The sequence below is a fragment of the Chenopodium quinoa genome, unplaced genomic scaffold (assembly GCF_001683475.1).
Source record: "Chenopodium quinoa cultivar QQ74 unplaced genomic scaffold, ASM168347v1, whole genome shotgun sequence".
Classification (NCBI taxonomy): domain Eukaryota; kingdom Viridiplantae; phylum Streptophyta; class Magnoliopsida; order Caryophyllales; family Amaranthaceae; genus Chenopodium; species Chenopodium quinoa.
This window is the reverse complement of record NW_018744167.1, coordinates 2,389,497-2,415,319: the sequence shown is the minus strand read 5'-3', so window position 1 is coordinate 2,415,319 and position 25,823 is coordinate 2,389,497. Positions and strand designations below refer to the sequence as shown.

Below are 25,823 nucleotides of genomic sequence, written 5' to 3'. Positions count from 1 at the left end.
AAATCAAACAATATTTACATTAATCAATTCTTATTTTTGTTTTACATTTTTAAATAAATAGTTTTTATTAAAAAAAAAATAATAAGTGAGTATAAGATATTTGAGACTCGGATCCGACAAACTCGAATCCGGGCTGATCTCGAAGAATGAGAAAATGGGTTCGGCTCTTAGATTAAGTATGGGAAAGCAGAAGAAATTGGAAACATCCAAGACGATTCTTTATGATAATAAAGTGCAAATAACAAGTTGAATTTTGGATTGTTATATATAATATGCTCCCGAATTGATGGATTCTTTGTAAGTTTATCATTACTTAGGTGAACAAATACGAAATACATAGTACCTACAAAATTATATAATCCATTTACGTAGTATTAAATTACAACTAGCTGGAAAGAAAAAGATTGACTAATAAACAATTCTGCCAATTTTTTGAAGGGAGTATAGTCTTACTAAGCTTTTTTCAATAAAATATTACCTAAAAATATTACGTGGTGTTTCAAAGATAATGTTATACACTGTTATTACCTGAAAATATAGTAGTGAATTGTGACAAAAACCTAACTTAGCTTGAATAATTGTAGATTTATGTTTTAATAATTCAATTTGGGTTGATCTTTATGTTAGAGAAAATCTAATGTACTCCACTCTAACAATTTGATTATAAACTAAACATCATTATTGTTTGATCAGAAAAAAATACTTATAAGTTATATCGGAAAACAATCAACTCACGACCCTTGTTACAAACGAATTGATGATATATAAGTAATTTTAATTACGAGTAGTTGCTTGTTTAAATTATTATTTGTCATCCACCTTAAATTATTTTGAGAATTTAAGACCGACATAACAAATTTAAAATTTAGGAATAAAGTTGATATATCGACGTCTAAACATAGCCACACACTCACACTGCCTCGATCACTAGTCACTACTATACTGTATGTGGAGATTGAAGGATGCTCATACAAGCATTAAGCTTTATTCTCATGGTGTTACTGTAATTCATTAATGATTTGTTGATTGTTTATAATATTATTGTGTTTGGTTCTCATATTGCCATTTTATTGTTTGTTTCTCAAGATATCTACTTTCCATTCCCCAACATTATTAAGGTCCACAACAAAAAGATTCAGAGCCCTAGTCATGCATCATTATATTGTTTCATGGTGTTTTCTTTGCTCCCTAACTTGTGATTTTTTTTCTTGTTAATCATATTCTATCTTAAAGTTCACATTTGAAATCCTAGTCAACATTTTATTGCTTACATAACTTCTAAAAAATTTGCGTTTAAGATTTTCTCAGTAAATTAGTAACTATATATAGGTGTACATAAGAGTCTATTTACGAGAATTCTAATAACTTCATAATTACAAAAATAGTATCTTTCAATATAAACACAAATTCTCTGTCGTCATAATAAAATGTTTCGTAGAATAAAAAGTGCAACATTTCTAGTGTTTAAAAAATAGTAATAATAAATTGAAGAAAAAGTAATCCCCAAAATAGTGACATTAAAGCTCACAAAACTTGACCAACTTCACAATGAAAAGTTGAAAACCCCTTGTATGAAAAAGTACGTATAAAGTTGCAACCATATATGACATGGTATTGTAGAGCCAATTCAAACTATTGAGTACTCACACTTTAGTCACATTGAGTTGCAAGTTGGTGAAAATGAAAGTAATAAAAAAGTTCATTTGGAAAAATTGGAATAATAAAGTTTGAATGTATGAAATTTACAAGTGGAATATAAATTGACTGTTTTGGAAAGTAGATACAAATGAAAAACAACCTACTATAATGATGGAAGAGAATTTGCCTTTCAAAAAAAATTGATGTCAATTGAGTGGAAAGCACGGGTATTTGATCTTAATATTGTCTTATATTACTGTTTTATCCATATCTATAATTTGATTCAAACTTGTAGATAACGAAGAATTTTGTGTAATACTTTGTTGAATTTCTACAAAATCTCGTTTGCTAGACTCTTACTAGACTATCTAATTCATTGCTAAAAGAGTAAAAGTAATTGCTTTAATGATCTAAGTTTGACGAGGTTACTTAAATGCATAAAAAGGAGATATATGATAATTTTATTTATGTATTAAACAAAAAAGTCTTGTCATCAGTTTATCCACCGTGTATGAATCTCTACTACTCTCATGCTAATTGCTAAGACTCTAATCAGCTGCCCCTACCAGCCTATCTACTATTAATCTATTATTATTTAATGGACCCTCTTTTTCTTTTGTTTTTTTCTCGTAGTATTTCCTTCCCTCAGATTTTATTTAGTTGGAATTTGTTTTATTATCAGTCGACTAAAATTAACAAAAGAAATTATTAGCTCAACAAAATTTCCATTTTTCAAATATTAGACCAATAAGGGGTCGGGTCATCAAGACGACAAATGGGATACGGGTCTCATTTATTAGACGTAGAGATAAAAACGACTAGCACAAATGATGGGAGTATGTGGTTTAATTTGATACACTTTATAACTTGATGAGTTATTATTCCTATAATTATCACTTTTGTTTATCACACTCCCTCTAATTCGGTCAAAAAAATATTCTGCTATATGTTCCATCTCACTTAAGGGGTCAAAGTAAATTAAGACATATAGAGTAATTTGAAAACGATATTATTTGATGCTAAGATATTCTGTACTATAGTAGTGTAGTACTATAGTAGTGTTGTTAATCTTGTTATTGCATATCATAGGCCCTCATCAAACTCAGCAAAAGGAGAGAAATCCAAATAGATTCCCTTTCAAAATACTCCAAAACTCAACCAACCATTTACTATAACACACGTGGCGGGTTAGCTGTCGACACAAAAAGGGTTAGCTGTCGACGTGGGTCAGGCGATAATTCTTGCCCTTAATTAAGGGCTTCCCTGCAATTAATATATTTTTTGAGCAAAATCCAGTTAATATCCTATATTAACAAAAATTTGTTTATATTATCGAATTTTCTCTCTCTTTCCCTCCCATGAACATTATTTCATTCTTTCTCCTCTAGTCCCATGACCATTATTTTCTTCTCTCCTCCCCTCCCATGGCCATGCCCACAATCGATCTCCTTCGCGGCTCTAAACCGGCCAACCGACCGAACAAAAGACACCCTACTAGCAAATTATGTAAAGTGGGCCCATACTAACCCTTTAGGAAAAGAGATTTGCTCGTGCAGGTCGTGCTCGCGGTGGTGCGGTGGTCGAATGGTTGTGTTAATATTGATTACTCCATATTAATATTGATTTTTTTTAATGATTATTTTCTGATTGATTCTTATATTCATTAATTCCCTGACCCCTTATATTTATTATTTAAATATATTACGAAGTAATTTTTACCAATTCATATTGAACTTTACTTAATATATATAATACTCCGTATTATATTTGTAAGGTGTAATGTACAAGGTTTAAGGTATGTGTACGTGTGAGATTTTCAGGTGAGTAATGAGTACTCCGTACTCCGTATGAAATTAGACAATTATAGTGTGTTGATTTTTTGAGACATACAGACCAATTTGAGTGATACTACTCAATATTTCATTCTATGTTGCACATCTATTTCCATTATTACGTAGTAATTATTATTGGTAGTATTTGAGTAAACTAGATCCAAGTAATTTAAAGATTTTGTCATTCTTATATAAAAGTCATGTCCTGTAGTTTGATCCAATAGACTTGGCACACCTTAGTCAAAAACAATTTCTCCTCGACTTATACTGTACCAATCATTGATTTGTTGAATTGTTGGTAAAGGGTAGAGTAATTTTAGATTTTTTTATTTTTTAATAAAACTTTTTTCCAATAATTCTAAGATATACTGGTTTATTATACTCAAGTTATGGGCAAAAATCTTACTCACTGTATGATTTATATGTAGAGTTATTTTTTTATAAAAAAACTTTTTTCCCAATAACGTTAATATATATTTGTTTCAAAAAAAATGTTAATGTATATAATACTTGTTATATCTCAATTCTCAAAATGCATATAATTAAATGATGTCCTATAATACGCATAAAAATTTGAAGATAGAGATATTAGACATTAATAACTCCAATAAACACGTTATGCAACACTCTACATAAAAGATCGAGTAGTTTCTTGTTTAAACTTTGTGTATGAGGTTATGTTGAAACAAAGTGTGTTTTGGGTGTGAATTTTGTGAAATCACAAAGTCGCACATTGGTGGGAGATGAAAGTTTTTCCTTCTTTATAATGTAGAGTGTGGTATACTTGGGTGTGGCCTAAGGGCTACCTAGATTTTGTGGAGAGGGAAGACTTACCTACCAAGCCAACCTAACATACACATGCGCGCGCGGAACCAGGCTGGGCTAGGTCGGGTCGGATGATCAAAACAGATTTAAATTTTTGAACAAGGTTTAGTTATGTAATTAATGCCTTGATTTGTTCTAACCATTTTGACTATTTCAAACCCACTACCGTTTTAATTTCCATTTCTTATGTTAATTAATTTTTGACTGATTTTATGGTAACCGTTTCTGCCCATTATTATGGTAACCGTTTTAATTAGGGAAAAACAGCTTAATTGCAACATTCAGTTTTCGGCTATAAAAGAACACTTTGCTCACCGATTTTATACACATCAAAAAAATATTATTCTCTCCTGTAATAAAAAAAATAAAAAAATCGATTGAGCAGTTTTTCTTTAGTTTTTGGTGTTTAGTTGCCCAGTGGTTCTGTGCAAATCCATCGGTTGTGTATTATACTTTTGAGAGGTTGTTTTATCCTGGGGGACATCCGGTTGTGGTTCGATCTGCTTCCACAACACTACTGGAAAACAGGCCATTTTCGACGGAATACCCTGAATTCCGTCGGAAAACCCTTTTTCGACAGAATTTCCGTCGGAACCGGTTGTCGGAAAAGGTTTTATAGGAAAAACGACCTTTTCTGACGGAAATTCCGTCGGAAGAGGTTTTCCGGCACTGGAAAAGTTTGTCGGAAATTTCCAACGGATTTTTTGAAATTAAAAAGAAAAGACGTCGCGCCACCACCGGCACGGCGTATCACCACCACCGAACCTTAACCCGGACCCACCCAAATCAGCCACCACCACCGAACCCTAACCCAGATTCACCAACCACCACCACCCACACCAGCCCCTAACCCAGATTCACCAACCACCACAACCGACACCACCCACACCAGCCCCTAACCTAGATTCACCAACCACCACCACCGACACCACCCATGCCAACCCTTATCCCACCTTCACACATCACCACCGACACCACCACACCAAAAATTAACCCCAAAAAATAGAAAATTAACCCCAAAAAAACATAAATTAGCCCAAAAATACGAAAATTAACACAACAAAATCGAAAAATTACCACACAAAAAAAATCAAAACCTGTAGATCTACATATTTAATCAGAATTTCATAATTAAATAAAAAAAATGATAATTAAACAACAAAAATTAAAGGAAATATATAAATATTCAATTATCTAATCAAATTTATAATTAACATTACAATTACATAAAAAATTAACTAGATCTACAATCTAACCTAAATTAAAACTGGATCTACAAAACAAAAACCTTGAGGGTTGGTGGCGCCGTTGCTGTTATGTCGTTGTTGTTGGTGTTGATGTTGGTCAACGGTGGTTTTGGTTGTTGTTGTTGACGGTGGTTGTTGTTGTTGGGTGGCTCGCAACGGTGTTGATGTAGCCATTGTTGTTGTTGACGGAGAGAGAGAAGAGAGAGAAGAAAACAAAAGAGGAGAACGGAAAGAAGATAGAAGAAAACAAAAGAGGAAAGAGAAGAGGAGAGAGAAAAAAAAAAGAGAGAAGGGGGAACTAAGTACAGAGAGAAGAGGAGGGAGGAAAGAGAAGAATAGGAGGAGAGAGAAAAAGTAGAGGAAAGAGAAAAAGAGGCGAAAAATATGAGGGGGGAAGGGGGCTCCGAAAAATATTAGGGTTAAAGAGGAGGTTTTATTTTAATTAAATATTTCGGCGGAATTTCCGTCGGAAATTTAACTTTTCGACAGAATATTCCGTCGGATATTACAAATATTCCGACGGATTTATTTTCTGTCTGAAATTCTCGACGTTGAATTCGTCGAAAATATTCGACGGAATTACGTGTTCGTCGGAACCTGTCCGTCGAAAATAGCCTATTTTCTAGTAGTGCAAATTAGAGGCAGTATCATGAATGTTCTAAAGAGAGCGACATAGTCCGTGACTCAGCCTTATTCCCGGTAACATTGTTCTTATTGTTTTTGTTCCTGCAGTTCCATTTATAACAATTTTAGAACAATTCTTTTCTCCCTTCGTTAATATTAAGTCTACCGAAAAAATGACTATGTCCAACGACCTCAACAAACCATTCTGTTTAGAAGGTGCTCACTTTAAAAGATGGAAACAAAAAATGCAATTTTTCTTGATTGTTAAAAAGGTTCATTCCATATTGACTGTTCCTAGGCCTGTTATTCCTGATAATGCTAATGAAGATGAAAACGTTTATCTTAATAGTGAAATCGAAACTTGGAATGAAACTAATTTTATGTGCAAGAATTATATTCTTAATGGTCTGTGTGATAACTTGTATGATTATTACAACATGGAAAATTCTGTTAAGGATTTTTGGGAGGTCCTGCAAAAGAAATATGATGCTAAAGAAGCTGGTGCCAAAAAGTATGTTGTTAGTAGGTATTTGAAATTTCAGATGAGTGATGAAAAGTCCGTGGAAGTGCAATCCCACGAACTTCAGAAAATTGCCCATGAGATAATTTCCGAAGGTATGGCCCTTGATGAATAATTTCAAACTGCTGTAATTATTAACAAACTGCCCCCTTCTTGGAAAGATTTCAAAATTAATCTCGGGCACAAGACTAAGGAATTCTCCTTGGAGAGTTTTGATCACTCGACTCCGTATAGAAGAAGAATCCAGGAAACAGGACTAGAAGGAAGAAATCTTACAGGTCACTGCAAATAATGCTCTAAAAAGGTCGGGTGCAGTTCTCAAGCCTACTGATATGAATTTCAAACCTCAGAACCGGAAGAATAACTCCAACAAAACAGACTGTTCAAAAGAACAATGAACAACAACAGTCTCATCCCCCTAAGAATGGTATTGGTCAATTTCTATGCTATAGGTGTGAAAAACCAGGCCATATGGCACAAAAGTGCAGGAACATGCCCAACCCTGCACCTGCGCAGGCAAGCATGATTGAAGAGCCCCTTGTGGCTATGATTACTGAGATCAACCTTGTTCGTGGATCGGAAGGGTGGTGGATAGACACTGGTACTACACGCCATGTATGCTATGACCGTTGGATGTTTAAAACATACACTGAAAAAACGGATGATAAGAAAGTGCTATTGGGTGATCCTCATTCCACTAATGTTGCTGGTATCGGAAATGTTGAGTTGAAGTTTACTTCCGACAGGACTCTCATTATGAAGGATGTATTGCACACTCCGGAAATGAGAAAGAATTTAGTTTCTGGTTTTCTTCTTAATAAGGTTGGTTTTACACAAACCATAGAATCTGATTTGTTTACTTTGACTAAGAATGGAATGTTTGTAGGGAAAGGATATGCTACTGATGGTATGTTTAAACTGAATGTTGAGATTAATAAAATTTCAGATTCTGCTTATATGTTGTATTCTACTATTAATGTTTGGCATGCTAGACTTTGTCATGTTAATAAAAGACTCATTAACAATATGAGCAACCTAGGTCTTATTCCTAAGTTTTCACTTAATGACTTTGACAAATGTGAATTTTGTAGTCAGGCTAAGATTACAAAAACACCTCATAAGTCAGTTATTAGAAATTTAGAACCATTAGACTTAATTCATTCAGATATTTGTGAATTTGACGGAAATTGACCTGAAATGGATAACGATATTTTATCACCTTTATTGATGATTGTTCTGATTATACTTGAGTTTATTTAATGAAAAATAAAAGTGATGCTTTTGAAATGTTTAAGTTGTTTGTGACAGAATTTGAGAATCAGTTTAACAAGAAGGTAAAAAGGTTACGAAGTGATCGTGGAACTGAGTATGGTACTAATGCTTTTATAAAATTTTATAATTCACATGGTATCATACATGAAAGATCTGCCCCTCATTCTCCAGAGACGAATGGTTTCCTTTTAAATCTAGAAATAGTGGGGGTTCGTCCTCATCTATTATTCCTGAAGTTAGGTCTAATTCACAAGACTTGGATGCTGAACCCGAACTAAAAAGAAGCAAACGACTAGAGTAGAAAAAGACTTTGGCCCGGACTTTGAATTTCTCAATGTAGAGGAGGATCCATCTACCCTCCAAGAAGCCCTAGCCTCAGTTGATGCAGACTTATGGCAAGAAACCGTAAATGACGAAATGGACTCACTTGAGTCTAATCGAACTTGGCACCTAACTGAGTTGCCACCAGGTTGCAAGACAATAGGTTGCAAATGGGTCCTGAAACGAAAGCTGAAAGTTGATGGCACCGTTGATAAGTATAAAGCTCGTTTGGTAGCTAAAGGCTATAGACAAAGGGAGAATGTTGATTTCTTTGATACCTATTCACCTATAACTAGAGTAACTTCTATTAGAGTGCTAATCTCTCTTGTTTTTGTTTATAATCTTGTAGTGCATCAGATGGATGTAAAAACTGCATTTTTGAACGGTGAATTGGAAGAAGAAATCTACATGGACCAACCGGAGGGCTTTGTTATCCCAGAAAAAGAGCATCTGGTATGTAAATAAGATAAGTCTCTTTATGGTCTCAAACAAGCACCTAAACAATGGCATGAAAAATTTGATAACTTAGTCATTTCACATGGTTTTAAGATAAATGGTAGTGACAAATGCATATACGTGAAAATTGAGAATAACATTTGCACTATAATTTGTTTGTATGTGAATGACTTGTTAATTTTTGGCTCGAATATTCATGTTGTGAATAATTTAAAGCTATTGTTGAATGCTGAGATTGACATGAAAGATCTAGGGGAGGAAAATGTAATCCTTGGGATTAAGATTACTAGGACAGAAGATGGAATTTCTTTGGATCAATCTCATTACATTGAGAAAATTCTAAAGAAATATGGTTACTTTGACTATAAACTTGCAAGCACACCTTATGATCCAAGTGTAAAATTATTTATAAACACTGGTGATTCCGTTAGGCAATATGATTATGCGAGCGTCATTGGCAGCCTTCGGTATGCCACTGATTGTACTAGACCCGACATTGCCTTTGTTGTGGGATTATTAGGCATGTTTACTAGTTGTCCTGGTAATGAGCATTGACATGCTATTGAAAGGGTCATGAGATACCTTAAGAGGACCATGAACCTAAGGTTACATTATGAAAGGTTTCCAGCTGTAGTAGAAGGATATAGTGATGCAGACTGGAACACCTTATCAGATGACTCTAAGGCTACTAGTGGATATATTTTTTCTATAGCCGATGGAGCTGTATCTTGGAAGTCTAAGTAACAACCTATTTTGGCTCAGTCCACCATGGAGTCAGAGATGATAGCACTAGCTATAGCTAGTGCAGAAGCAGGTTGCTTAAGAGACCTGCTAGGTGAGATTCCCTTATGGGATAAACCATTACCGACTGTCTTGATCCATTGCGATAGTACCACGGCTATTGCAAAAGTTCAGAACCGTTGTTACAACGGCAAAAGGCGACAAATACGTCGTAAGCACAGCACTGTGAGAGAATACCTCTCAATCGGAGCTGTTAAAGTGGATCATGTACGCACTGTGAATAATTTGGCTGATCCTTTGACGAAAAGATTAGCTAGAGAGAAAGTTCATTATTCTGTTGCCATTAAAATGAGTCACACATAATGGTAACCCAACCTATAGACTGGAGATCCCAAGAAATAGGTTCAATGGGTAATAACAAGTTATGGAGTGATATGAGTTGATTATGTTCAAAAGACATAAATTCCTGAAGCGATCAAGGATGAGTTAATAGGAACTCTTAATGAAATCTATACTCCATTTGGAGTGGAGTACCTAGCTACAGGAGTACTCTTGATAGATTCACCTATGTGAATGTGGAAGTTAGGCCGATTCCTATGAATTGTGTGGCAGCATTTCTAGAGTGTTCACTATATTGGGATACACGTGCATGGCCGTAATAGTACGGGTCTATAACAACACTAAGAGTAGGTCGTGTGTGGTACGTTGTTAGAGATAGGGTTCAAAACTTCGAGTTACCCTTGTTAAATCTGAATCGTATTCACTACGCAGAAGTTCAAGTTGAAAAACACTTCTGTTTATGCACAACCTATATATGTGAGGATTCTGCTCGAAAATGTTTTCAAAAAATTCAAGTGGGGGATTGTTGAAACAAAGTGTGTTTTGGGTGTAAATTTTGTGAAAATCACAAAGTCCCACATTGGTGGGAGATGAAAGTTTTTCCTTCTTTATAATGTAGAAAGTGGTATACTTGGGTGTGGCCCAAGGGCTACCCACATTTTGTGGAGAGGGAAGACTTACCTACCAAGCCAACCTAACACACACACGCGCGCCGAACCAGGCTGGGTCGGGTCGGATGATCAAAACAGACGTAAATTTTTGAGCTAGGTTTAGTTATGTAATTAATGCCTTGATTTGTTCTAACTGATTTGACTATTTCAAACCCACTACCGTTTTAATTCCCATTACTTATGTTAATTAATTTTTGACTGATTTTATGGTAACCGTTTCTGCCCATTATTATGGTAACCGTTTTAATTAGGGACAAAAAGGCTTAATTGCAACGTTTAGTTTTCGGCTATAAAAGAACACTTTGCTCACCGATTTTATATACATCAAAAAATATTATTTTCTTCTGTATTAAAAAAAAAAAATCGATTGAGCAATTTTTCTTTAGTTTTGGTGTTTAGTTGCCCGGTGGTTCTGTGCAAATCCATCGGTACATTATACTTTTGAGAGGCTGTTTTATCCTGGGGGACATCTGGTTGTGCTTGCACAAATCAGAGGCAGTACCGTGACTATTCTAAAGAAAACGACATAATCCGTGACTCAGCCTTATTCCCGGTAACATTGTTCTTATTGTTTTTGTTCCTGCAGTTCCATTTATAACGGGTTATGTAGCCAAGTAGGCGTGAATTGTCTTGGCTATAACTCATCTTACCAGCTCCCAACAACTCGGCATGCAATTTGCAGGCTTAACATATCATAGTCACCGTCAACGTTTTTGAACCTAAGGAAAATGACTTTCTTTTTAAATTTTCTCATTAATCAATCAAAAAAATAAGAGAAAACAATTTTTAAAATAAATCAGAATCAAAGGTTGGATTTATGATGCCCTCAAAATCAATAATAATAAGTCTTTTTCCGTGCTATTCCGTAAAGAGGTATCTTTGCATTTTTGCATGATCATAACCATAAATGTAAGAATTGCATGGCTATTGTTTACTCCACTTATTAGCTGTTTTGCACAATTTTCCTTTTTTTTTTCCTTACTTCGTATGTCTTTTTGATGATATTCGTTTGTTTGGTACAGAGGAAATGTAAAACTTCCTATTGGCTTATAATAAAACTCTTTTAATGGTCGAATATTTTAGCCCGTACGAGATTTTGGGACAATTTTTAAAACATTTTGGCTTTTATGTAGGGGTATTTTAGGTTTTTGAAACTAAATGACAGTAAATTTAGAATAAAAATGTACGGAGTAATATTGAACTTTTTATTTAGCGTAAACACAACATCCCCACCAATGTACGAAATTCTTAGTTGTGCCTTCCTTTCCCCCTTTCTTAGTACCAAGTGTGGGACTCATATTAATTAAGTTAAGACAAATATATTTGCTTTGCTTTGTTGTAAAGATTATGTGATTGCCAATAGAATACTTTTCGCTTATTGTATTGAGGATATTCATCATATCACATGTTATTTAAATGATGACAATAGTCATCACAATATACTTTATTTTCAGTTGATGTAGCATGTATTGAAGATATTGATCTTATCATCATGTTATTTAAATTTTACCTCATACAAGTTTATGGGCCAAATATTTGCTTTGAGATGATTTTTATTTAATGCTTATGTATGTTCCATATTAATTAATAACAGTTATGTATTAATTATGTTTCCATCTTATTTTATCTTCTTTATTTTTTTGGACTGACATAAACCCATATTTTCAACCCATAACCATTACCAAAACTTCCTTTTGTATATGAACCAATCCCACCCCAACAGAAACTTTTGCTGTGCAAACCATAAAACTCAAATAGACATATGTACCAATGTAAAAATTTGTTCCATTATAAGTTTATAAAGAATTGATGTTCAAAAAAATACACATTGAGACGAGTCTAACTAATATCTCATGATTATATATATTCTTCTGTAAAACATAAAATGCATTTTAAAAAAGAATATGGAAGTAAAATGGGCTTCTGGGGGAGTCACCTTGAAGAAAATGGGCTTGATCTATTGAAATGAAACCACTTGTATAGCTGCAATTTTTCAAAGAGGTCCATATTATATTGATTGGCCAAGGTAGTTTGGGCCTCAGTTATGAACGACAAAAGCTCATAAAACACTACAGTACTTTAGACTGTCCTCGTTGATGGGACAGCTTTTGCATGTTTGTTTTAATTATTCGAAGTATAAGTCAATTAGTGTGTACTCCCTTTGGCTCTTATATTTTGCCCTATAGAGTAATGTTACTTTATTAAGTTTTAATAGAAAAAAGTGATGAGAGAAAAAAGTGGTGGGGTTAATGAGGTGGTTGTGAGAGTAGAAATGTAGACTCATATGTCCAAAAATAGGATGGGACAAAATTAAAGGGACACCCTAAAAAGGAAATTGGGGAAAAAAATTAAGGGACTGAGGGAGTACTTGATTGAGTCACTCTGCTTTGGGTTTCCTGATAGACGTGTCGCGTACCTAATAAAAATAACTTAACAAGATCACAACTATGTAGATAGGCAAATAAAGATCGAATCCGATCTATGGTTTGACTCATTAGACAGACTCAAATAAATCGTAAGCAAGTAACCAAAGTAATAGTGAGAATTAATAACTAAAATTAATTAAAATGATTAAATCTAAGGAATATGACAAATCAAATGCTAAAACATCCAAGATCAAGCATCACCACAAGTACAATTAACGCAATAGTCGTTCTACCCCTAACATATAATTCAATTTATTAATGAGCAAAAGTAATCCCTAACTAGTATCAATGGTCTCTTCTGAGTTATCAATGGCTTCTCTAATCACAATCAAGCCTACTTCCGTGGAATCATGTAAATTAAAAACTTTGAGACATTACTCTAACTTCCTAATCATCCATTCAACTAATCTCGTGATGAACTTCAAACCCTAGGGTTCTAAGATGATAAATAATGAAATTTTAATGCTAAAGAGTATTTATAATAAATCTATAAGATAGGATAAAATAAGGAAAGAAATCAGATGAAAATCGATCAAATTCGTCCATGCATGGGCGTGCCACACAAGACATGCCCTTGCCTAAGTCAGAAACAATTTTTCTTCAACTTCCAGCGAGACATGGGTGTGTATAATTCTGACATGAGCGTGTCTCGCTGGAATGGCACCCACAATTTCTACATCACTCGTAAAGACATGGGCGTGTCACATCTTGGCATGGGCGTGTCTCGCTGAGCCAACTCCACTCGACGAGGCACAAGCATGCCTTAAATAGACATAGGCATACCTCAAATAGAACTTCAAATTCAACTTTTTGCCTCTTCAAAACACAATGACATGCCCATGCCCTGTGTGGCATGGGCATGTCTGGCTGGGATTTGGCTTCTTTTCGCTTCAACATCAAACATTAGCCTTTAAAATGAATTGCAAGCTATGATAAAGATCCGTAATTTTGTAAATCCTTTGAATAGCCTCGTTAAATCCTGAAATACATCAAAAACAAACAAAACTACCCATAAAAGCATATAATGACTACAACCAAACTAAATCAAGCCAAAATAAGCTATGAACGACTAATCTAGACTCGAAAACTTCCTAAAAAGACCCTAACAATATGCACAAGACACATTGTCGTAGACTTGATAATACTTAGCTCGATCCGCTAATCAAGCACGACTTGGTCCAAAAATTTCGGCGAAATTTGCAAATTCTTAATTACACCCTTGTGTAGCTAAGCTTGTTGCACCACCTGTATATATATGAACATATAATACTTTAAAAATGAACATACATGTTTTATCGTTCCTTATATATAGCTCTCTCTCTCTCTCTCTCTCTCTCTCTCTCTCTTCTCTTTTCTTACTTCTATTAATTTTCTCTCTCCTCTGTTTTCTTCTTATTTTAAAGCTTTCTCTCTTCTTTACCATCTTTATAAAAATGAACATGCAAATACCTCAGCTCACTTTCCTTCAATATTCATTCTTATTCTTTGTCCTTCTACTTTAAGCACTCTCCAATATGTCACCATTATAGCATCCTCCATCGTCATCATCTTCATTGCGATCGTGAGGTAATTTAGAGGTTTTTGTTTTTTTTTTTGTTTGTAATAAGTGAATGCTATAAAATTGTTAATTTCTATCAATTTTTCCATTTGTGATTCCTAATCTATCATTTTATAGATTGATAATTATTTTCTCTATGATGAACCAAGATAAGATTTAAGGTGGATATTTAAATTTTTAGAGTGAAAATAATTACAATCGAACTTATTTATAATTTTCGTAAAAAAAATGAACACGAAGTACTTTTAAAATGAACATGTAGTCCAAAATGAACATTTAGTACACTAAAGATGAACATTTTATACAGAAAAAATAAAAATATTTTAACGATTTATATTATTTTCGGAAATTTGAACCTATATGAATGTATAAAAATCATGTTCGTTTTTAATATACTAAATGTTCATAACATTTGTTTACATGTTCATTTTAAATACTAAATGTTCTTTTTTTTTTGTAAAGTGTTCATAGGTTTTACGGAATGCTCATTTTATTAGGTATGGTCCCCTATTCTATGATTGTATGATAATTGATAAATGTTCATTTTTAATATACTAAATTAAATGTTCATTTTTTATGTGTTCATTTTTTTGTTACTAAATGTTCATTTTTTTGACGTGTTCATAATATTTTTTTTTTTACTTAATGTTCATTGTTAAGGCCATGGCCTAGTAATTTTATGATAATCATGCTCATTTTTAATATACTATATGATCATATTTTAACGTATTTACTTTTTAATAATAATTTTTAATTTTCTTACGTGTTCATTTTTTTTACGTGTTTATATTTTTACTACATGTTCATTTTATAGGTCGTGGTGCATCTATCCCTAGTGCAGCTAAGACTTAATGAAATTCATTGACCAACTTTATTTTTGAAGGTTGGACAACTTAAATTTGATTTTTAGTTATAACCTGGCTCGGCCCAAAAATGGCCTAAAAATCCTAATCTTATGGCTCAAAATAATAGGTTTGGACCATACATAAGAGTTTTGGCCCAAGCCCAAAATAGGTAACTTTTTTGAAAGCATGGCCCATAATCAAGTCTACATTGCTTAATAAAATCTCTCTCACTTGTATAGTTGTATAATTGTCATTTGTTGTTGGGAGGCAATATAAAGAGCCCGGTAGGATAGAAATCATTCACAAGTCAACCTTACCCGAGTTAGTAGCCTAAAGGCCCTAAACACTTTGGAGGTGGAGAGAAAGGTGAAGGATTCTCCCAAAGTGTCCATAATGACCCTATTCGTCCATAATAAATCTAAATCTGAAATATAGATCCGATTAAATAGCTCTAAATCACAATAGTGATGAATGGGAACAAGACAATTAAGTTCATCGGGTGGAACACAGTTCCGCTAAAATAAAATTCATCGAGTGGAAATGTTTGGTAATAGTATTTTTTTGGGGTGAAAATGGATTCAATTAAGTCATTACCATTGACCATGTGTTTGGTTTAAAGGTTTAGGAAACCATTAACATTACCTAGTGGTAATGGTTTTTACCTACTTGTTGTCTCTCTAAAACTTGAGGTAACAAATACCCTTACCCTTCTCAACGAAAAAGAAAAGGAGGTAGGTTTAAGTATTTTTTTTAGGGAAATTATCAATAATACCCTCCTGGTTTTGGCTGTTATCAATGATACACATCATTAAACTTTCATCATCACCGGTACACCTAAACTTTTCACTATATACCTACAGTGACCTTAACGTTAACTAAACGTTAATTAGGCTGTGTTGTTAGCGTTTTAAAGGTTAATTAGGCTTAATCCCTCTCATTTAATTTCCCTCCAAGTTTCTCTTTCATTTCCCCCTCCTTTTTTCCCCTACTTATACCCTTTCCCTTCCTGTTTGCACTCCTCCTTTCCATTCCCATTCACGCTTTTCACTCTCTCCCCTGTTCTTCTTCTTTGCTAAACCCCTTTTCATTTAATTTCCTCCAAATTATTCAATTGATACTAGAAAACTAGGAGTGTGGAAATTAGGATTCTATTTTTTACATTTTTGGTATGTTCTATGTCAAATTCCACATTAATTAGCTTAAAGGTTAACGGGAAATAAAATTTGTCTTTATATCACAGAGAATGGGAGTTCGCCGGTGTCTTGAAGTATAGAAGCTGGGCAATGTTAACTACTTGAACGCACTTAATTAAGCTGCAGGAGAAATTGGTATCTGATAGAAAGGCTCAAAAGATAACAAATACTCTTCTTTCTTTGCAACATCCTCCTACATATACCCTTGGAAAACGTAAAACAGATCACAATTTGCTAGTTTCCGAGCCTGAGTTGATACATATGGGAGCCGAACTACATTACACTCAAAGGGGAGGAGACGTAACCTTTCATGGTCCACATCAAGCAATATTATATCCTATCATATCTCTTCGTGGTATTGGAGTTGGTGCTCGAAGTTATGTGGAGAAACTTGAGCAAACAATGATCGAACTTGCAGCCATGTATGGATTTGAGGCTCATCCTGGACACAAAGGTGAAATTGGGGTATGGGTCGGAGATGGAAAGATTGGTGTAATTGGTATTTGTATTCAGTTAATACATTGTCATGCCAGACAATTTGATTTTAGTCCTGTTTTGATAGATAAAAGCAACTATGACTTTTGTATTTCTCCATTGATCTAATTCTGAGAATTTTCTATGCGTCATACACTTACACAGTTACACTTGTTCTTGATTATCTGAAATTGTAGCTCTTTAGCTTTTTGAGCAAGTAGTCATCCCCAAAAATGATATAAAGGGTACGGTACAAAATAAAGGGAAAATTACAGAAGAAGAAGAGTAAGGGAGAGAGTGAAGAGCGTGAATAAATGGGAATGGAAAGGGGGAGTGCAAACAGGAAGGGAAGGGGTATAACTTATAAGTAGGGGAAAAAAGGAGGGAAAAATGGAAGGGAAGTTTGGAAGGAAATAAAATGAGAGGGGTTAGCCTAGAGGTGATCATTGGGCGGAACGGGCCGGGCCGAGGCTAAAAAATTATGCCCATTTTTTGGGCTGAAATTTGTGTGCCCAAACCCGCCCAAAATGGTCGGGCCAAGCGGGCTTTTTGGGCTGGGTCAAAAAATCAACTAAATATGCATAAAAACGCATTTCCAAACCCGCCAAAAAAAAAAAATCGGGCTTGGTCGGGCCAACTTTGATCACCTCTAGTTTAGCCTAATTAACCTTAAAATGCTGACAACACAGCCTAATTAACGTTTAGTTAACGTTAAGGTCACTGTAGGTATTTAGGGAAAAGTTTAGGTGTACCGTTGATAATGAAAGTTTAATGATGTGTATCATTGATAAAAGCCAAAACCTGAAGGGTATTATTGATAATTTTCCTTGTTTTTTTTATGATTAAACCAAACAAATGAAAAGATAAGAGTTATTTATTTCTTTCCTCCCTGTTATTTGTTTCCTTTTCATTTCATTTTTAATATTTATACCAAACGCCCCCTAAAAGTTTAATTGTCTTGTCTCAGATTGAATAAACTTAATCCAATTGGTATGGATTTAAATGTACATTTTCGTATATATTAGCTGATATAGATAGTGTTGTTAGATCAAAAGTGACTTGGCATGGATGACTAATTATCAAATTGACTTAATATGATTCTAAATCACTCAGAAAACAATTCATTAGAAACACTATCTTAGAAGTAAAAATTCACCCCAACCGTATTGTCAATTTAACATGACTACATGTTGATTCTCCTAACAATATGGACTCAAATAAGGAGGGTTTTGGTACTCATGCTCAGAACTATGGTGGCATGGACTACGCCACGCACATTACATGGACACGAACCGGCTAGACGGTAGCACAAATGAGGATGCCCTTTGTAGTCTACACTACCCATGGAAGCTTTTCAAATAGCATTTATAAAACTCACTGCATAAGTAAAACTTCCTTGTCGTTCAAAAATGTGGGTCAATGGTTTCTCACAAACAAAAGTAGTAACTAAACACACATAATATCTCCCATCATTTGAATTACTTTCAATAACGTAACCCAACCTAAACATTTGATTTGACACCTCTAATATCTCCCATCATTTGAATTATATTTCTTATTTATAATTTGCAAATGCAACCTCAAAATTCTTTATGAAAAATTGATTTTAATGAGTCATATGCTCTCGGTCTCTATTATATCTTATTAAATTATATAGATTGGTAATAATATGTTACTACCTTAATTTTTTAAAATTCTCTATGCTTTTCGTTTCAAATTGTTTAAAATACACTTTTATAGTTTAGTACGTACCAAAAAATAGGATTAAAATTATATAGGATTATAAGAATATTAGACGTAAATTACCTTTTCCTGTTATCCTTTTACATAAATTAGTCATATGCCTAGCTTAAAAATGGTTTTCAAACAATCAAAACTTCATTCTTCTTGATTATTTCATGTCCATTTTAACTTTGAAATTGTTATAAAAGTAAGTCCACTAAATACTGGCAGTCATTCCATTAGATGTGAAGTTGCTACTATAGATTGCTAGGCATGACCCTCAATACAACTACTCTTTAACAATTCAGAATAAGATTTATTACGTGAGAAAGAAAAGGCTTATATGATGAAGTTACACTTTCCACTTGCCAATACCACTGCACAGCATATTTAGGTCGGTTTAGTTGACCTCTTTCTACATGCATCTTTATTAGACTAAACTAAACAGATATTAATGGAGAGTTTTGACCATATATAAGCCTAAAAGAATTTTATCTTAAAAACCACTTAATAATATGTGGTGAGCCCACTAGACATATATGTTAATCACCCTCTTTTTCTTTGATTATACAAATTATATATTTCTTAACATTGTCCAATACCAAATATATTATCAAAAAGACTTCTAAATTATATCTTTTGTCTCTCAAGAAATTACCATTTCGCCCATAAAACATGTAAAAGAAATATATGATATTTTAATATTTTGACCAATGCTGTCAATTGGCATGCAATTGAGCTGCCATGCATTATATTCTATTAGTAACAAAAATTCCTAATTGTTTCAGGGTACAAGCCCACACACGCCCCTTTAAAGGTCCGCCATTGCACCCGTTATACACAAGACGAAAAAAAAATGGAGCAAAAGAGTTTTTTGTTATCAGCATTGAGTGTTGGTGTTGGTGTTGGAGTTGGGCTTGGATTGGCATCTGGCCAAACTGTTGGTAAATGGATTGGTTCTAATGAATCTTTGGATAGCATCTCTGCTGATCAAATTGAAAATGAGTTAATCAGGCTTCTTGTTGATGGCAAGGATACTAAAGTTTCATTTGATGAATTTCCCTATTATTTAAGGTAATTTTAATATTTCCCCCCCTTTTTTCCAAAATAAAAAAGACATGATGTTTGTATTTTCCCGTGTTTTTGATAGATATTGTTTTTGGGATTAGAGTTGTGGATAAATAAAGGTTGTAACTTTATGATGATTGTTGGGTTTATTTTGATGAGAAAAGTGCAAACTTGTACAGAAAGTAATATTTAGTCGTACTTGGTAATATTACTTTGTTGGCTAATACCATTTAAACAAGTTGTCTCCTAAAGTTGATCAGCTTTATTACTATGAAATTTGGTAATGTAGGAAATATTTTTCAAGATCTTGTTAATTTATGATGTTGATGACAGTGAGCAAACCCGAACACTATTGACAAGCGCGGCATATGTACATCTGAAGCATGCCGAAGTTTCCAAGTTCACTCGAAATCTTTCACCTGGAAGCAGGGCAATTCTGCTATCAGGGCCAGCTGGTATGGGATCTTTCTATTTCTTAAAGTTATTTTATGTTTTGTTATGTTGTTACCTTATGATAAATGTTTGATTTTCTATTTACTTCTCTTGCAGAACTCTACCAGCAATTGCTTGCTAAAGCGTTGGCAAACTACTTCGATGCTAAGTTGTTGCTGTTGGATGTAGCTGACTTCTCCATGAAGGTGACTGTTCCTTAGCTAGATTGAATAGACCTGTTAATAAATTGTTGAATTTGCACTAATGTTCATTTGATATTGGTTCTTGCAGATGCAGAACAAGTATGGCTGCAACAAAAAGGAACATGTAAGCTCTCCCTTCACAATTACAAATTCTAGTCCTTTAGATTCTGTATACCGTGTCAGCTAATCTGCACATGCGATATGCTTTTCTTAAAGGGTTTTGAAAGATGCCAAGCTTCTTTCAAATAGCATTATTGAGGCAGAATTGATCTTTCAGATTTTTTGTTTGACTTGTGTTTTTGCTGATTCACTTGATATTTATGCAAGAGAAATAGGTTACTGTATAATAAAAGAAAGTTTCCATGATTATCTTTGCTCACCTTGTCGTTTTTTTTCTTTGCTTTAGCGAATTTCAAGGTCCATATCAGAAGCAACATTGGGGCGTATGTCCAGCATGCTAGGCTCCTTCTCTATTCTTCCTCCAAGGGATGTGCCTAAAGGTATATAGCTTCAGTTATCCTTTTTAAATATCATTTGTGAGTTAGAAGGATAGTAGCTAACTTATAATTTTGCATTTGTCAACCAATACAAAGTATATGCTATGGCATACCAGTATTTTTTGCTACCTTCTTGGCTTTTTTTTCAGTAGTTCTCATGATTGTTTCTTTCAGGCACATTGCGTAGACAAGCTAGCACTACAGATGTCATCAAATCCGGGTATAATACCTTTGACGTTGTTGTTGGATTATTAAAGAGAGTGTACAGCTATTTTATTTTAGTATGTTAGTTCTGAGCTTATACTTTTGTGTAGGTCTGGAGACGGTGCTAGTTTCCCTCCCAAGCATCGTAGAAATGCCTCAGCATCAACTGATATGAGTAGCCTTGCTTCTCAATCCTCTTCAGCAAACTCAGGTCTTGTCTTTATATCAATCTTCTGCTAGCAAATTCTAAACACAAAAGAAAAACCTAGAAACGTTTTTCAGCAAGATAACTTTGATTTGGCTTGATCCTGTTTTATTCAGTTTGCACATAATAGTGTTTAATATGAATTGAATTTTGAATTTGTATTCTTAATCTGATTGGTGGTTCTTTTGATTAATTTTGGCTTCAGTAAAGCGCCCAACAGCTTGGTCATTTGATGAGAAGCTGTTTCTACAAGCACTTTACAAGGTGAGTATTAGAATTTCAGTGCTTTCTTTCTCATCAGTCCTTATTAAGATAATACTCTTTTCGAACTCTGTAGTCGTTATAGAGTTTGAACTACGGACAATTAAACTTAGAAATGTCACATTTGATCTGCAGGTGTTGGTCTCTACATCGGAAAAGAGTCCCATCATATTGTACGTCAGGGACATTGAAAGACTGCTGCTTCAGTCAGACAGGCTATACAATTTGTTTGACAAATTGTTGAGCAAGTTGAGTGGTTCAATCTTGGTGCTTGGTTCTCGTATGTTAGATGCTAACACTGAGTACGAGCAAGCGGATGATAGGCTTACCTTATTGTTCCCCTACAATATTGACATAAGGCCTCCAGTAGATGAGACGAATTTGGTTAACTGGAACTCCCAACTAGAGGAGGACATGAAGACGATCCAGTTTCAGGACAACAGGAACCACATTGCTGAGGTTCTTGCAGCTAATGATCTTGTTTGTGATGATCTAGGCTCTATCTGCCATGCAGACACTTTGACCCTTAGCGATCATATCGATGAAATTGTAATGTCTGCAATATCCTTCCATTTGATGAATAACAAGGAGCCAGAGTACCGAAATGGGAAGCTGGTCATATCTTCTGGCAGCTTGTCCCACGGGTTGAGTTTATTCCAGGAAGGCAAAAAAATGGGCAGAGCCAAGATGGAAACAAATGGTGAAACCGGAAAGGTTTGTCTTCTTAAATTGATACTGTAATAAATACAGGTTTTTGAACATACTAGGACAGCTGAAGTGTACTTTTACATGCTTACGTTCATTTTTTTGGATGAAATTTTCAGGCAGTGGATGATAATGCTGCGGCGAAGCCAGAGGGGAAGAATGAAACCTCTACTGGTGAAAGCAAAGGCGAATCAGTCACTCTGACAAAGAATGCTGAGAATCCTCCCCCTGTGAAGGTAAATCATATCTGATGTTTTTCAAAATTGACATGACATAAGAACCATCATTAGCTTAATTTACCATTGTCTACTGAAAATGTGATCATATTGAACAGGAAGTGGCTCCGGACAATGAATTTGAGAAGCGAATAAGGCCAGAGGTCATTCCTGCAAAAGAGATAGGAGTATCTTTCAATGACATTGGATCCCTGGATGAGATTAAAGAGTCACTTCAGGAGCTAGTGATGCTTCCCTTGAGAAGGCCAGACCTATTCAAAGGCGGCCTTTTGAAGCCTTGCAGAGGTGTGCTGCTCTTTGGTCCTCCTGGTACTGGTAAAACTATGTTGGCCAAGGCCATTGCCAATGAAGCCGGGGCTAGCTTCATCAATGTGTCAATGTCCACCATCACATCAAAATGGTTTGGTGAAGATGAAAAGAACGTCCGAGCACTGTTCACACTTGCAGCCAAAGTTTCTCCCACCATTATCTTTGTTGATGAGGTTGACAGTATGCTTGGGCAAAGAATTAGAGTTGGGGAGCGTGAGGCTATGAGGAAAATCAAGAACGACTTTTTGTCACATTGGGATGGACTTATGACTAAACCTGGGGAGCAGATTCTTGTTCTTGCTGCTACTAACAGGCTAGTTGACCTTGATAAAGCCATTATCAGCCGATTTGAGCATAGGTTTGTTCACTGTTTTTAATCATGCAATTGTTCTCTATATGCAGCATTCTTCGATGTTATTTGTAGTTGCAAATTTCCATGACTAACTCTCAAATCTTTTTCATCACAGAATCGAAGTGGGTTTTCCAACCCTTGAAGAGGCCCGAGATTTGTGAAATAGTTTACTTTAATTCTTAATTATGTATGAAGAAGAAATTATGTCTTTAAAGAACGAACAAATTCAAGTTTTTTACAACAATGCTTTACTCTTTTCTTTAGGATACTCATACTTCAATAATTTTGCAACATCTATGTGATATATGTTACATTTAACATCATGGATTATGTAATCTTAAATTTATAGTCTTTTCTATATATGCGCCTAGGCGGATGGTAACTGAGTGTTAAATTTTTTATTGCAATATCTCAATTGTAACTTTTAGTGTTTCCGGTGAAAAGTACATACCAAATATTGCATACAATTACTTAATGATGGAAACAGATTTTATAAATCAAAACTCGAATCACAAACTTTCAAAACTTACTGCACAATTACACATTCTTTTTCTTGTAAAAAGAGGTTAGTTGCTTGATGGGTAAGTGAAGGGTTATATAATCGCCAAAACAGCCGGCAGCCGGCAACTCGGAATTGAAAGATTTTAGAAAATATCTTTTAAACTTATCTTTTCAGAAAATCTATCTTTTTCAAGATGAAATGAATAATTCGAGTGTACTATAAATATGCTCATATGCATTCATTCAAAGTTGAGGCTGACGAAGTGTAGTGGTCGTGCTTAATGGTTTTATCCTTCACCACGAAGCTAAGTCAGTCCTCCTGGTCAAAGTTCCTATCAGGTTTTTGGTTACAGTACGTCTAGTGAGTTCCAGACAGATCTTGAGTGTTCAACATATTAGTTTTATCTCTTTATTCATAGATATGTATTTAGGGATATTCGATGAGATCTTGTAATGGGAAAAAGGGTTTTGAGTGTTTTGTATTTTGGGGTGAGATTGTGAATTCTCTTAAATTCACGCTTGTGTATGAGTTTGAAATCTGGTAAAATTCGAGTGGTAGCTGTGAGTGCACAGTGAGTGAAAGGAACCTGAGAAGTGTCTTGGGTCACCTAGGAAGTTTCCTGGGTAAAGGGAGAAAAAGGGTCCTGAGAAGTGTCTTAGGTCTGGTAGGAAGTGTCCTATCATAGAGTCAAGTGTCCGTGGCGGAACTTGCAAAGCAAAGGTCTGTGTAATAGGTTGTACTAGGAGAGTTGCCTATTATAGTGGAATTTGTTTATAAGTCCCAATAGGGCCGAGGTTTTACTTCCAGTTAGGCACTGGATGGTTTCCTCGTAAAACTTGCTTTGTGCTTTAAGTTCCTTTACGTTTTGTTTTTAATTTCCGCATAAGTTTCGCGATTGGAACCTACTACCATTCACCCCCCCTCTTGTAGTAGTTCATCTAAAATAACAATTGGTATCAGAGCAGGTGCTCTTGATAAACCGGGTAACCCCGAGGAGCAAGTTCCAGGCTAGGATGGATATCTACAAGGAATGCAGTGAATGGAACTCAACCCTAGAACGTTCCGAATACCACGTGAAGACCAAAGTCTGCTTGTGAAGCAGATGTGATTCAAAGATGAACATCTTTGAGGTAAGTGTCTCGTCTTTGAAGTCTTGATTATATGCATGACATTATGTGTACAAGTTCCTTGTAGTATTTCTAGTTAAATTTTGGATTTTGTTTTGAAAGTTTGCAAATCAATTTTGTGTAACCTCAAATTTGATTTATAGAGTGAAAAGTATTTGTCAGATTTACAAATTGATTTATTTTTAAAGAATCGGTTTACTGGAAATAGTTCAAGGAACGTATTATGTAGAATTATGCATATTTGGTCTCTTGGAACCTGGATTATCCCTGTATGGAAACTTAATTCTTTGGGCAAGGTAATGAACGTATATTTTGAATATTTTCCAAAGAATGACCTTATCATGTGTATGTGTTTTTCTGAATATTTATTATGTAGACACATGATGTTTATTGTTAGTAAAGATAGTTGGTTTAACCGTAGTTGTTTTAATTATGGATTATTAATGTCTATTACTAACATGAAAGTACCCAATATAAATTGGGTAACCAAAGCCAAAAGATGACTGATTTTGCAGGCTAAGTGAGTGGAGACAACTTATTAATAATGATGAACTTTGGTTGTTTGTATATAAGCAATTATGTGCAAATTCCTCTCACTAGAAAGCCTTTATAAGAGGTTTGTAGTAGGTGAATCGACAACATGAATAAGTGTGTAAGTTGCCTATACATCTCTCTGTAAATATTGGTCATGTTCTTTTGGTATGTATTAATCCTTCACAAATTCCAATTGAAATTCAATTCCCTAATCTTATGAAGGTTATTTGTGAATGGATGAAAAGAGAAGTTGTTTGGATGTTTATAATGTATATCATGACAAACTAACTTCTCTTCTAGCTTTGTGCAAGTTATTAATCATTGTTTTGTAGGTTTGTCCATTGAGACAAATTGGTGCGTAAAAGTTTGTTCCATTAGGAGCTCAGTGCTTAAATTGGTTGGAACTTGGTGAACTTGGAATGATAAAACGAATTAGGGATACAGGAATAACAAAGCTTCTATATCAAGGTGCTATAGGAGTTAG

General features: G+C 34.6%; 1 protein-coding gene and 1 pseudogene across 1 annotated transcript; both read left to right on the top strand.

Moving 5' to 3' along the window:
- Positions 1 to 15,657: 15,657 nt before the first annotated feature.
- LOC110693963 lies at positions 15,658 to 17,111 on the top strand (annotated as a pseudogene).
- Positions 17,112 to 19,556: 2,445 nt separating this feature from the next.
- Positions 19,557 to 23,248, top strand: LOC110693962 (calmodulin-interacting protein 111-like). Its single transcript, XM_021871143.1, has 12 exons — positions 19,557 to 19,778; positions 20,106 to 20,227; positions 20,322 to 20,410; positions 20,496 to 20,531; positions 20,814 to 20,907; positions 21,079 to 21,124; positions 21,219 to 21,319; positions 21,519 to 21,577; positions 21,710 to 22,288; positions 22,399 to 22,515; positions 22,614 to 23,182; positions 23,227 to 23,248. Exons 1-12 carry the CDS (start codon positions 19,561 to 19,563, stop codon positions 23,246 to 23,248), a joined length of 2,052 nt encoding a protein of 683 aa, XP_021726835.1. The 5' UTR covers positions 19,557 to 19,560.
- The last annotated feature ends 2,575 nt before the right edge of the window (positions 23,249 to 25,823 follow it).